General features: G+C 41.9%; 1 protein-coding gene across 3 annotated transcripts in view; it reads left to right on the forward strand.

Moving 5' to 3' along the window:
• The window catches only part of PIKFYVE (phosphoinositide kinase, FYVE-type zinc finger containing), a 61,855-nt gene extending 48,422 nt beyond the window's left edge, over positions 1-13,433 (forward strand). For all 3 annotated transcript variants that reach the window (XM_058027912.1, XM_058027913.1, XM_058027915.1), the window contains 13 exons: positions 242-385; positions 558-678; positions 1,801-1,896; positions 2,627-2,710; positions 3,190-3,278; positions 3,908-4,072; positions 4,644-4,703; positions 5,137-5,313; positions 6,026-6,129; positions 6,391-6,519; positions 7,815-8,076; positions 9,829-9,903; positions 11,048-13,433. In XM_058027912.1, the coding sequence (XP_057883895.1) occupies positions 242-385; positions 558-678; positions 1,801-1,896; positions 2,627-2,710; positions 3,190-3,278; positions 3,908-4,072; positions 4,644-4,703; positions 5,137-5,313; positions 6,026-6,129; positions 6,391-6,519; positions 7,815-8,076; positions 9,829-9,903; positions 11,048-11,163 (1,622 nt within the window). In that variant the 3' untranslated portion in view covers positions 11,164-13,433. The remainder of the gene's footprint in view (positions 1-241; positions 386-557; positions 679-1,800; positions 1,897-2,626; positions 2,711-3,189; positions 3,279-3,907; positions 4,073-4,643; positions 4,704-5,136; positions 5,314-6,025; positions 6,130-6,390; positions 6,520-7,814; positions 8,077-9,828; positions 9,904-11,047) is intronic.
• Positions 13,434-14,248: the final 815 nt, after the last annotated feature.

The raw sequence follows: 14,248 nt of genomic DNA on the forward strand, positions 1-14,248 counted from the left end.
TGTAGGGCATACTGGGAGTTTGTGGGAGCTGATGGTAGTAGTTATAAGAGTACACATTTTCTGGAGGTGCTGCATTGATGAGCTTGCCCAGTCCTTTGGTTTGTGTGGCCTCGCCTGCTTTCTAAGTAAAAACTTTCTAAAAGTAGGTGCTGGTTATAGCTTGGGCTGGGAGCAAACAGTATCACTTCTGACAGCCATGTAAAATAATTTCTTCCGTCCTTAACTGTCCTTGTACTCTCAGAGGATCGTTTCCTGACGACTTTATCAAGTCAGAGCTCCACAGGCTCCACCCACCTACAGCTGCCCACCTCTCCAGAGGTTGCATCGGAGCATGTGACTGGTGCCAGCACACTCTCTGAACAGGACACAACCAGCAGCTCAGAAGGTATAGTTCAGTTGTGATCTTGTGTTCTTTCTCTTGCTTTTCTGTGCCAAGTCCACAAAATCCTTTTAGGAAGTGACAAATAACTGTTAACTGTGTGGTCTGTAGTCATCCTTCTGAATTTAAAGCTTAAACTTTGATATTGTGATGCAGACCTGACATGTGTCTGTTCCAGATGTGTTTGATGGACACTCACTGGGATCTACAGACAGCCAAGTGAAGGAGAAGTCTACTATGAAAGCTATTTTGGCTAACTTTTTGCCTGGAAACAACTATAACCCCATTCCCTTTCCTTTGTAAGTACTGCATAATATACAAAAATGTACAAAATCAGCAACCTTGTCAGATTGCAGGCAGAGCCATGCATGCTTCCTTTGCTCAGTTTATAATTTAAGGCATTACTTGAGTTTGCCTGAGTAAGATAGAGAACTTCTTCAAGGTAGGAAGTTTTCTATGTCCATTCTAGGTGATTGTAGGTTTACCACCTTTCTTATGAATGATCTGCCCTTGTGTAAAGCCAGTATTAGTTTCCTCCTAGCAGGCAGGCCTCCTCAGAGCTCTTGTGGGAGATGAAGGGATGGGGAAGAGGGGAGAAAGGTGCCTTCTAGCTCCATTGCTTCAGGGAGGGAGTGGAAATGCCCTTCCTTAGCAAAGCCCTTCCTTAACTAAAGCTACATGCCTGCGTCTTGTTTTTGCTTCCAGAGCTCTTCCAAGGGTTGGACTCAAATTGGCATTATCTGGGTGTAGGTCAGGTTCAACAGCTACTGCATGTGCCCTCAAGTGTCCCTCTGGTGTGAAGATGGGCAGGCTGGAAAGTCTCTCAGCTACTTGGTCTGCGCGCTTTGTAGTGTTTCTCGTTTGACATGAGCCTAATGTTTGGCAGCCTGAGTTTAACTTGGGAATCCCACCCCAGTGTAGGAGCACAGGCCTTGGGCTGATGAGGTGAAAGCTAAATGACTGACCCTACAGATCAGTGGAAAAAAATCATACAAGAATGCAGGAGGCTTTGGGGAATTTTCTGTCATAAACTGCCTGTTTAGAAAAGAATCCAGGTTTGTCCCATGAGTTCAGTCTACAGGCTATGCTGCTGGATAGTCAAACCAAACTCAGGCAGGTTTTGGTGCCATTAGAAACAGGGGCTGCTAAACAGAAATAGACTCTTATTCTAACCTAAAGCTGGTCTTCTGATCCAAGCAGCTGGCTTGAAATGCTGATTTCCCTAACACTCTACCATTTAGAATTAACCACATAGTTATGAATGTGTCTGTTGGGAGAAGCTGATCTGGGGAACTTTGGTTCTATGCTGAGACTTACAGCTTGTGCCTGGGAGTGCAGTGATGATATCTGGGTTTTGACCAAAACTTCTAGTCTTTACACAAATTTTTGTGATCTACTAACAGTCTGTTGTTTTTGTTTAGTGACCCAGATAAGCACTACTTAATGTATGAGCATGAACGTGTACCTATTGCAGTCTGTGAGAAAGAACCAAGCTCCATCATAGCCTTTGCTCTCAGGTACTGGTGTGATTTGGCTTTTCATCTGACATACTTTACTTTTGCAGCTTTTGTGTTTGAGGAATATTTAAATTTTTATGATGGGGAACAAGCATGACAGAATTTCGATATTAAGCCATGTTAGAGTTTCTGACAGAGATGGGGTTCTTTCCTCTTACTGCTGAGGTAATGAAAGTGCAACTGGATTTTGGACTTTTTTAGTGGAAGTCTAGTATGCAAAAATGACTTAGTTTTGTGGTGTTTCTTTTAATGAGATATCTATCACTAGAGAAAGAAGTGCAGCTAAGGTTTGCTGAGCCTCTCCAGCTGGAGGAAGTGCAACTGAGTTGGGGAACAGCTATTTGTATTGATATTGCAGTCTGTTTCTTGCTTACCTTTGGTTGTAGCAGCTCTTGTTACTGCTCAGCTCCTCTCACCAGCTGCTTCAGTAAACCTTTGTGTTTGCATGTCACAAGGCAGCAGATTTTTTAAGAAGTGCATTCTTAAATTGTGTGGGGGGGGGAATAATGGGATATTTTTCCTGCAGTATTGTCTAGAGCAGCTTCTGTTTTAGGGAAAAAGAGTTCTAATAATAAGAAAAAAACAAAGCAGAGGTTTTTCTACTGTGGTGTTTTGTTTACTGTGGCTGTCTCTGAACTGAGTCTTTGGGCTGGTATTTCAGAGTTTCCAAGAGAATACTTAATTATTTTGGGTCTTTCCCTTTCCCTTTCTTTTCTTTTTTCCTCATCAGTTGCAAGGAGTACAGAAATGCCCTGGATGAGTTGTCCAAAGCATCTCTGAAGAGCAGTTCTGAAGAAGGACTACAACCAAACAGGTTACATGCAGGAACTACAGTACATAGAATGAAGACACAGTGATGGTAGTGAATAAACCAAAACTAGGATGAGGGAAAACCCTCAAAATATGCCCCTGTTAGGGTGTCTGCTTTCTGATGGAATCTGACTCATTCCTTGTAACCATCACATACTTCAGTATGTGAGTTTCCATTTCACATTATGGACCATGCTGGCTCCATCACCTAATCTCTTGGCTTTGTGCCAAGAGGAATACTGGGCCTGCTTACTTTGCTGTGGTCATGGATGGAACTTTGCTATGGACCTTGAGAGATATTTTTTAGGAAGATGGAGGAGGACAACTTTGGAGAGTCCCACACTGTTACACCTTTTAAATGGTGTCTTTTTTTTCCTTTAGTGTTTAGGCAGGGGTCAGAGATAAATGTTCAGGCATAAAGCAGTAGTGTCTTAGGTGGCAGCATTTGTTGATTCATCACTTCTTTGTTCTTTCTCCTTTCAGCATGTCAGACAGCAAACCCAAGAGCAGCAGCCCTGTCCGCCTGCCTGAGGCTAACGTGTGTCCCCTTCGCAGTGCAGAGCCAGAGCAGCGTAAGGCCATTTTACCAAAATCATCCATGGTGCTAATAGCTCAGACTTGAGTCCATTTAACCTGGATGCTAGTTCACGTGGGGAAGAAAAAGCATCATTCTGAGTTGAAATTGTAACTAGTATTGACTTAATGTAACACATGAGAGGGATGGGAGTGTGTGGGCTTTTTATTTTTATGAAGATCTTATGAGATCAATAGTTCTTATGAGAACTATTATGAGATCAAACTGTCATTCTCTGATGAAATGTTATTATGTAGTGAACCTAAGGTTGTTCTTGAATCCAGCCTGTTCAGTGGGATATAATGCCCTTCTTTTGGCATTGCCTTCTTTAAAGAGATGCAGTTAAAAGATCTTGAAATGGAGACATGAAGTTCTTACTGTATTAAAGACACTTATTCTTGGTCTGTGTTTTCAAATGTCTCTGCACCCTAGGATGCTACTCAGAACACTGGATCATCCACCCTCATGGACCTTAGTTGCCTGAAGTTGCAAATGAGTTATAGTTTAATGGCATCATTGCTTCACATAGAACAATGAATGTGGAATGTTCATAGGAGTCATGTTGTTATTAAACTGCCTGTCCTGTGGAAATGCCAACACCATCTTTTGTATTCCTTTTCACTGTAGCAAAGAAACCGTCTGGTGTTTTGTCTTTCTTCCGTGGCACGGGAGGGAAGAGCCCAGACCTGTCTTCCCAGAAGAAAGAGACCTTACGTGGTGCTGACAGTGCTTACTACCAGGTTGGACAGATGGGCAAAGAGGGAGCAGAAAACCAAGGAGCAGAGGCACAAGGTACAAGACTGCAGAGTTCATCTTCCCTCTTGGGTTGGTACTCCTCCCAAACCTCATCCATCCATGTAAGGCCCCAAATGCACTCCTGCTTGTACTTTTTCAGCAGTCCAATGTTACTCTGCATGCATGGAAAATGAATCATTTGAATATCAAATATGTTTTTTTCCTGAGTAAATTCCTTTTCTTTGTAATAAGGGAAACAGGATCTTTCAAATTCAAGCTATAGGGACATGGAGTAGTCTGGTCTTGAATGCCTTTGGATTGAGTTGGCTCTAGTTAAGCAGCCCTTAGTTCTTAGTTTCTCACTTTAGTTCTCATTGTTTTAGCTCATGGAAAATGAATGAAGAGAGAGGCTGGATTTTTCCATAAACAGCAGTGCCCTTCTAGCATATGTATTATATTATACAACTATAGCTGTATTTATAATTCCCTGTGTATAGTTCCCACTGTATTCTTGAAAAAAAAAAAGAAAATATTTTTCTTGTAAAGTGAGTTTACAAGTAGTACCTAATGTGGCTTTCTCAGTAATAATAGTGAGCAGCCCTGACCAAATGTCCCTTTATGCCTTCAGATGATGGAGATGGAGGAGATGGACAGAAAAAACAGGTGGTGAATCCCCATGTGGAACTCCGTGAGTAGTTGTAAATAACAACTTAGACTTAGCTGGCAAACTCATTTCTTCATGCACATGCAGTGGCAGTACATAGAAGTTAATGGTTGTTTTTACTTGGTATTTTTGGTATAATGAAGGAAAAGCAAATCAAGAAAATAGCAATGCAATTTTTACTTACTGCAATCAATCACTTTTGCAAAAGTACTCCACAGACTTTTTTTAATTGTTCTTTTGTTTGAACACTTCCCCATGACATATACTATGAGCTTATCTAGAGGGAATTGAATTTCCTATCATTTTCTATTTAAATCTCATTGGTTGAGACTTCTGAATTACACTAAGCATGAGAGAGATGTTTAGCAATATAGTACTCCTCTAGACACAAGTAGAATCTCAGTGTTGTCTCAGGTAGACAGTGCATGCTGTTATTGAGGAAAACCATTTTTTGCAGAGTTCTCAGATGCAAATGCCAAGTTCTACTGCCGGATTTATTATGCTGGGGAGTTTCACAGGATGCGTGAAGTGATCCTGGGGAGCAGTGAGGAGGATTTCATCCGATCCCTCTCTCACTCCATGCCCTGGCAGGCACGAGGTGGCAAATCTGGAGCTGCGTTCTACGTGACTGAGGGTAAATGCAGCTCCTTCCCCCTTTGTACTTAGGGGTTTTATTTCTGTGTAGTGGTGGTTAGTGTGTAATTTAATCCCTGTTAGCCTCTGTCCAGAGGGTTGCTGATTGTGAAGGGAGGGAGAAGGGAAAATTGAGTTGTTCTGGGGTCTTCAATATCAAATAATTTGTCTCTTTGTATGTGCAGGAAAACAAAATATAGTTCTGTTTTTCAGCAGTAGCAGCTAGGAAAGCCAATTGAACCGAAGGGTTGTACTCTCTCAGGCAGGCTTCAGAAAACAAAAACGAGTATAATTCAAGGAAAACTTGTTGTTAAAGACACAGTGTTTCTTAAAATCTCATGTGCTATTGTGAATCTAATTTTTTTTTTTTAGAACTTTAGCCATTTCTAGGCTTCTATGTAAAACAAGTATTGAACAAAATAGTCTGTAGGCAGTTTTTGTTGGCTATATAGGAAGACTGTATAGCTGAGGTAGACCTAGTGTAGTCAGTCTCTTGTCCATGTTTTACTGGAAGGTAGAAATCCAGGGAGGCTGAAATTCAGAATATCTGAAGTAAAAAGAATCCAAAAATGAACTTCTGAGGGTAAGGATTTAAGAGAATTGGAGTGCTTTAATTTTTTAAACCATTGTAGCTATGTGACAGTCCTAAAAAATTGTAAATATGCATCACTTATTGTATGTAACCCTGTTGCCTCTGTCTAATATTAAAACAGATGATAGATTCATCTTGAAGCAAATGCCTCGTCTGGAAGTCCAGTCATTCCTTGACTTTGCTCCACACTACTTCACTTACATCACTAATGCAGTTCAACAGAAGGTATTAAAAAAAGTGCTTTTTGTTTTAGGCAGTGTTCTGGATTTTAAAGACTAGTAGAAGTTTCTATTAACCTTTTTCATTTAAATAAAAGAAAATTTTGGAGGGTGTGAGTTACATTAATAATGGGTTTTTAGGATGTAAAGTGGAAATTTATGCTTGGACTTCTGAGCTGTAATACAGAGTCAGACAGAACAGTAGTGCTTCTGGTGTGGGATTGCTGATTGTCTACACAGATCTTAACCCATGTCTTGTCTTCATTAGAAGCCCACAGCACTGGCTAAAATCCTTGGGGTCTATCGAATCGGTTACAAGAACTCTCAAAACAACACTGAAAAGAAGCTGGATCTGCTTGTCATGGAAAACCTTTTCTATGGCAGGAAAATGGCTCAGGTAAGAGCCAAGTGTTCTGTTCCTTGCAGTGCAGTTGTGACTGGGAGAAAGAGCAGGGTCATTCGTAGCCATCTAGGTGACTTTTAACTTTGCATGTGCTGTTGACCTCTCACACTGCTCAAAGGTGACAGTTTGTGCCTCTTCCTTGTTATGTGATCCTCAGGGGCTTGATGCCTCGCTTGGCTGTTGTGCAGGGTTCAGTCTTCAGAAGTCCTGTTTGTCCCTGTATCTCTGGTGTTTGAGAGAAAGCATTAGTAACCTGGTTATGAAAATGTAAAATCTTTTTACAAAACTTTCAGAGGAACTGACTGGAATTACAGAATAATTAGTTTAGAATGAGAGCCTCACTCAGAAAGAGTTACTCTGTAGTGGGGGAAATTAATTATTTTTCAACACACTGTTCTTTCTTGGAACCACTTCAGGTGTGGGACAAGATTTTGAGTTCAGTCTTGCTCTTAGTCAAGGAAAAGCCATCTTTATAGGCATTGGAATGAGGATATTAAAATTACTAGGGGGAAATTCTCTTTAAATAGAGATTTGAAGCTGAAAAGGAAGTTCAAACAAACATCACTTCTAAACCTTGATAGTATCAGTTGTTTCCACTTTACCTCTCAGTGCCTGACCTCAAACAGGGAATGTTTGTGGGAGAAAGTGGATGGAGGGAATTCTAGATGGATGTAAAGGATGTTGTGGGTTTTCTTTTTGTTTGTCTGTTGTTTAAATCATGAGGAGGGCTCAGGCACTACAAAGCCGAAACCCAAACAGACTGTGGACTCTATTGAATGCAAGTTAGTGAAATCTTGACTGGACAGAACTTGAACAACCTTCTCTAACAGGGAGAAGCAGAAGTCCTTGAAGCAGGACTTTGGACTGGAGAACTCCAGAGATAATTTCCAGCCTCATGATGGGTCTGTCATTTGCCTTGGAGTGTTTACTGGTGCTTCACTGCACCACCCACCTCCCTCTTCGGTGGCTTTGCTTTTGTCAGCAATTAACTCTGTAGAAACTGGCTGGAAAACTGAGTTTACCTAAACAATATGAAAAATAGAGGCATCCTTTTTCTCTTAATTTAAACTAAATATTAGTGAAATAACTTACCTAAAACTTGTGAATTGAGGTATTGAGGTGGCAGAGCTTTTACCTAGGCTTACATGCTATTCTCTACAAAAATTTTTTTTGTCTTCCTCCTAAAGAGAAGGAAAGAGTTGTCCAGCTGTGCTGCCTTCTGAGGTGGTAGGTACTGAAGTCTTTAACCCAGAAAAGTGAAACAAAGCAGTGCTGTTCTCCATTTGCAGGTGTTTGACCTGAAGGGCTCCCTCCGGAATAGAAATGTTAAAACAGAGACAGGCAAGGAAACCTGTGATGTGGTCCTGCTGGATGAAAACCTTCTGAAGATGGTTCGGGACAACCCCTTGTACATCCGTTCCCATTGCAAAGCTGTGCTGAAAGCCTCCATACACAGTGATTCCCAGTTCCTCTCCAGCCATCTCATCATCGACTATTCCCTGCTGGTGGGGCGGGATGATACCAACAACGAGCTGGTCGTTGGGATCATTGGTACGTTGTCTTTTGTATTTTGTTGCTCTCAGATGATGAAATGGTTCCCTTCTGGTTTAGATGTTCATAATGCTCCCACCAGAGAGATGCATGTCAAGAAATCTTGTCTTCTCCCTGGTGGAATACCAGCTTCACCTCTTACATGTATTCAAAGTGGAGGCAGTAAGTCTTCTCTCCAGGTCTCTCATAGGCTCAGATTAGCATTTACATTGCCATGAGTGTATGCATAGGTAGTTTAACCTACACTTTGACTCCAGTTGAGTTATTTGTATGCTTTTATGTGTTTAATCTGTAAACTTTAGTTTAGTTGTGTTTACATAGGCTTCAATCTTGTGTGGAGGGGCTCTAAGGAGAAACAGTATTGGTCGGGTTGGAAGAAAGAAGTTAAACCATGGGATCTCATATAATCATACAGTCTGACCTGGATAATGTGGGTGGCAATGCAGTAATTACCTTACTGCATCCTCTGGCTTGTGTCTGGAGAGACAGAAAAAGAGATGATTTAGACACACAAACTTCTGTAGTATAAAAGACTTAGAGATGAGGCAGTTTTGCAGGATGTGGAATTGACTTGGGGAAATGGTCATGAAACCCAGCTCAGAAATGCTTCCAGATGGGATCTCAGGACAGGAGGTCTGGATTACACTTATTCTGATAAAGCTCAAAAGCCTTTTCAATAACATTTTTAGTTGAGAATTAAAGTCAGAGCTACAAAGCAAGCTCTTGTTTGTTGCAAGTTGTTATTACTTTCTAGATTTGTAGACTCTTGAATATTGGAACAAACAGGATGGGACTACACTGACCATGTGCTTCTCCTGTATGTGTGGCTTTTTGTTGCCCTATGTTAAGTCTTATCTGATATATGATATTTAAAGCTACCAGCTCCTTCAGCGTTTAACACAAATATCTGAAGGAACTTGGTGAACACAAATATTATCAAGAAGAGAGAACATGTCTGCTGTATCAGACTATTAAAATGTTCTTTAGGTGATACCTGGAGAACTTATAAAGTACTCAAGCTAAATTTGTGTTGGATTGGAACTAAAAAATCTTAGTGTGGACTGTGTTTGAATCTGAGGTCAGTATCTCTACCTATTTTAGATCTTTATGTGATACAGGAAACAAGTAAGTTAGGTCTCTGAAAGCTGGTCTTACTGCAGCTTTAGCTTTGCAGGCCCAAATGTTCATGTGCTTGTGACTGAGCATGCCTTCTCTGGAAGGGGCTTGGAAACAATTCAGAAGTTGTCTTCTTGCTGCCCCCTCTGCCAGTCAGAGTCACTGACTGGTAGGTGGTATTTCCAGTCCTCTCTATCATCAAGTGGCAATCCCTTCCATTCTGTTATCAAACCTGCAGGTGGCTGCAGCGATGACAAATACTGGTTTAAATGGAGAGGAGTCCAAGCCTCAGTGCTTCTAGTGGGGTTTCTGGGATGAGGATGAGTGAAGTGACCCTTGTAGATGGGCCTGTGACACTCTAACATGGATAAAGACAGATGTGCTTGGGCAGCCTGTGCTTGTGGAGACAGGAAGAGTTGATTGTGATCTTGCTGGGCTTTTGAAAGACTGTATTCACCCTACACAAACATAATACAGAAAATGAGGCAACTGGTAGGGAAAACACTGAAGCTCTGACTATAAAGCACTGCTGCTTTCCTGCCCTCTTTGGGGGGAAATAGATACATTTTAAAACCGTGTTACTTGGATTAAAACAAGTAAAACATATTTGTGTGTGGATTTTTTTTATTGTAACAGATTATATTCGTACTTTTACCTGGGACAAAAAGCTGGAAATGGTGGTAAAGTCAACTGGCATCTTGGGAGGACAAGGTAAGTCCAGACTGAAAGCAAAGATTTTGATCATGTTTCCTTGTTACATGGAAGCTTTCTATAACCCTGCTAAAGTCACAACTTCCCCACCATGCAAATTTGTGACAGATTAAGTTGTTGAGAACAGAGGAAGGAATAATAGAATACCAGGTTAGAAGGGACCTCAAGGGTTATCTGATCCAACCTTTCTTGACAAAAGTGCAGTCTGTACAAGATGGCTTAATACCCTCTGCAGCTGAATCTTAAATCCCCTCTGTTGGGGAATCCATCCTTTCTCTGGCAAGACTATTCCAGTGGCTGGTTGTTCTCATTGAGAAAAGTGTTCCTCTTATGTCTCTCTGGACTCTGCCCAGTAATAACATATATCCGTTACCCCTCATCTTTTCCATGTGGCTCCTTGTAAAATGAGTCTCCATCTTCTTTTTAGCCACCCTATAAATACTGGAACATGGTGATATGGTCTCCTCTAAGCAGCCTTTTTTCCAAGGCTGAACAAGCCCAGTTCTCTTAGCATTTCCTCATGTGGCAGGCTTGCTAGTCCTTGGATCATCCCTGTGGCCCTTCTCTGAACCCTCTTCAGCCTGTCCATGTACATATATATTTTTTTTCCATTTTTCCCCCCCTTTTTTCTTCTTCTTTTTTTTATTTTTTTTTTTTTTTTTTTTTTTTTTTTTTTTTTAAATATAGCAGGGACCAAAACTGTGTCCAGTATTCCAGGTATGGCCTGGAAGAGTAGCACCTTCAGGTGGAAGATAATGCTGGGATACTGGTGGGATAATGACTTGTGTCCTTCTGTCTCTCTGCTGGTGATGTCCTTGTTGATGCAGCCCAGTGTCCTTCCTGCTGGCTTTCTTTGCCACAGCAGCAGCAGCAGCACTGTTCACTCCCACTGAGCTGCTTGTCCACCAGGATCCTCAGGTCCCTCTCACAGAGCTGCTCCCCAGGGAGATCCCAGCCTGTGCTGTGCTCCTGCATTGTGTTTTCCCAGGTGCAAAACCTCATGCTTCTTTGTTGCTGAAATTTATAAGGTTCTATCTTGTGGCTTTCAAGTTTATGCTGTCTGCTGGTGTAATCTCATGTGACATCTGTCTGTTCTGCAGTATCTTTAGCCCATTTCTAACTGCTCTTGGCTCTTACCCATTAGGTAAGATGCCCACTGTGGTCTCTCCAGAGCTGTACCGGACCAGGTTTTGTGAAGCTATGGACAAGTATTTCCTGATGGTGCCAGACCATTGGACAGGACTGGGCCTGAATTGCTGAGCTGAAGCCCATATTGGGAAAGCACAAGAGGACAATGACATTATAGGCCATTCTCTTCCAGCAGTCTGTCCAGCAGCAAGAGGATTGCAGTTCCATGTCTACACTGACCATGGGCATCATGTTGCAGAGTGTGAAATCTGCTTGCACTTTAATCCCCTCTTGCAGGATAACAAGCAAACCTGCCTCAGTAAGGATCTAAACTGTAAGGTACCACTGAACAGCACTGATAAGTGACATCCCTGCTGTCAGTAGGGAAGGTGATGCTATCTCCTTCTAAGTACCGGACTGACATTCTATCCAGATCCTGATGGTGAAGAAGTACACGATCTCTGGAAGTCTTGCACTGCCAAAATGGTGTTGAATACATGCAACTCATGTTTCTGTAGTGGATACTTGGTACTGAAAATGTGAAATAAACTCCCCAAACGTGGATGGGGGAGAGAAGAATGAGTTCATTCATGAGTTCTGCTATTGTTACAAGGTCTGTAATTGACTGTTTAGGATCCATTAATAACTTGTGCTGTTTATGCTCCATAGTTTTAATTCTTACTGGGTTCTGTAAAAAGTATTTTTTTAAGGCAGCTCCACATCTGTAATGCCCTATGACTCCATCTTTTAAGTTATGTTACTGCAGTACAGCTCTGGTTTATCTGTCATAATTGCATTTTAGCTGAATCCCATAAAAATGGATTGTCAGTCATCAGTATACTGCCAAACTCAAAACATATCCCTTCACTCCTAAAGAGTACTTTGATCTGAATGTTGCTCAAATTCCTAGAAACAGGTAACTAACATACCCTTTAATTTAACAAGACTTGATTGATTATAGTTTTGAAGCAGATTAACCCTTTCCTTAGTAAAGGTAGTGAGTTGCTAGACAAAGTGAATACTGCAGCTTTCTTCTTAATGCAACTATCATTCCTGGCAGATCACTTCAAATCCATTTCAGTTTCCCTTTACTTTCAAGCAATGCAATTACCTCATGGTGAATTTTTGCCAGGAGAATGTTTTTCTTGCATTCATGTCATGATTTTTTTTGGTCACGGAGATGAATGTAGTTGTTGTTTTCTGTAAAAAGGAAAACCTGAACTAACAGGTATCTTGTATGATGCATGAGATGTGCAGAGATCTGTGAGTCTCTGTATCATTACAATAAGCATTTCTTTCCATTTAAAAAAAACTTTACTCATTTTTGAGGTGATGAGTTTACTTTTTCGTTTCATTATAATACAGGCCAGTAAATAACAGGAGTTTTAATGAGTTTGAAAAGCAAGAATACTGTCCTTTGACTTCCAGTCTCTGGTGGAAGAACATCAAATGAACATGGAATCTGGGACAGATTTAGTGATCACTTGCTCATTCTAACCAGTTGCCTCATAATGCCCTCATCAATGTAACTATGGATTGAAACGTGCATTTTGTTCAGTTCTCCTGTGTTCAGTATTTATTTCTGCAGTAGGTGGTGGTGGCTGTTTAGGAGTGACCAGCAGTGGGCAGCACTGAGAAAGGAAAAGGCCAGCAGTGAGAATTGAGCTATTTGCTCCAAAACCAAGCAGTGTGGCTCTTGTCTGAGCTGCCAGGATGCAACAGTCATTTGTGTTGGAAGGAGCCCTCCCCACCCTATTGCAACACTGTACTAGAGGATGATCAAAGGTGCTGGCCTTGAAGCAGCAGAAAAGCAAGTGTACTGATTTCCTCAGTGCAATGTGAGAATTGTTTCTGGTGGTGCATTGTTGAAGGCTACAGTGATGTGTGCTGTGGAAAGAGGACACAGTACTCCTTGCTTCAGTCCAACACAGCACATCAGGCACAGCTGATCACCTCTGGGATGCATCTTGCCTCTTTTGTTGAAATGTTCTCCCAGTTTGCCTGGTTGTGTGTGTGGCCTTGTCTAATGAGGGCAACCAGTCCATCAGCTCAGTGCTACTCCCACTTCTGTGGCCTCTACCTACTGTCTTGGTTCATCAATGTGAAAGAACCTGCCGGGCAGCCTATGTTCCAGTCTCAGTTAAAGTTTACATGTGTTCTCCTCCTTCCCTTCTCAAAGTTTACAGGCAAAACTTGACTGTCCTGGCCAGCTAAGGTGACCCAACAGCAGCTAATTATGTTGTCTTCCAGCTTGGTCAGTATGTGGATTGGTGGATGGAGCACGAGTGTGGGCGTGGCACCTGCACTAGGCTGATGTGGTGTGCTAGCCCAGTCTGTCACCAGTGACCCTCGTCTTATCTGGGATGTGTGGCTGCTCTTTGCTGCTTGGCTGCCAGAGTCCTGAGCAGATGGCTGTGAGCAGCTTCATCATCTGACAGTGGCTGGTACTCCTCGGAACGGGACAGCACAAGGCCCTAAGCACTGCAGAAGGGAGAGAGAATCTTCCACTTTCTGCAGCCTGTGAACAGAGCCAGAGGAGCCAGAGACGTGAATGGTCATGGCCCAACTTCTTGGGCTGAAGTTACAGCAGTTGGAGAGATTTGTAGGAATGATCTTGAGCTGGTATCAACAGTTAATTTTTGGCCAGGATGTGGCTGATAGACTAGTCCTGATTAGACTGGAATATAAACTACTGGTCATGAGTATCACAGTAGCTGCAGTATCAGCTGGAGTTGGGTCATCTTGGATGTCCTGTGGTATAAAGCTGTAAGCATTTCTAGTCCAAATCCCAGCAGCTCAATGGGTCTCCTCAAATGTTCTATTTTCAGTATGATAGTTGTCCTGACATTTCAATTACTACCAAGCTTAATTTTCTCAGAAGGAGAGCAATACTTCATGCAGAACAAATCTTTGAGAGCTGCTTGGGAGGCTGTGTTCAGTCTGTGTCCCTGTAGAATTCCTAAGGATGAACCCTTTGGTCAGAGCTTATTTCTTTGTTTATAACACAGGTTTAGCATATGTGTAAGTAAATCCCAGTTTCAAATATGAAGACTGAATTTCTTCAGAGCTACACTGACTCTTCTGTTGATCTGAGGCCTTGAGACAAATGTCTAAATCTTGTCCAAGTCAGAAGCAATGACTGAGTCAGCATGTGGACAGCAGAATGCCTTCTAGCAGCCCAGGGATGCATTCTGTCCCCAAAAAGCACATGAGGGAC

This window comes from Melospiza georgiana, chromosome 7 (assembly GCF_028018845.1).
Source record: "Melospiza georgiana isolate bMelGeo1 chromosome 7, bMelGeo1.pri, whole genome shotgun sequence".
NCBI classification, from domain to species: domain Eukaryota; kingdom Metazoa; phylum Chordata; class Aves; order Passeriformes; family Passerellidae; genus Melospiza; species Melospiza georgiana.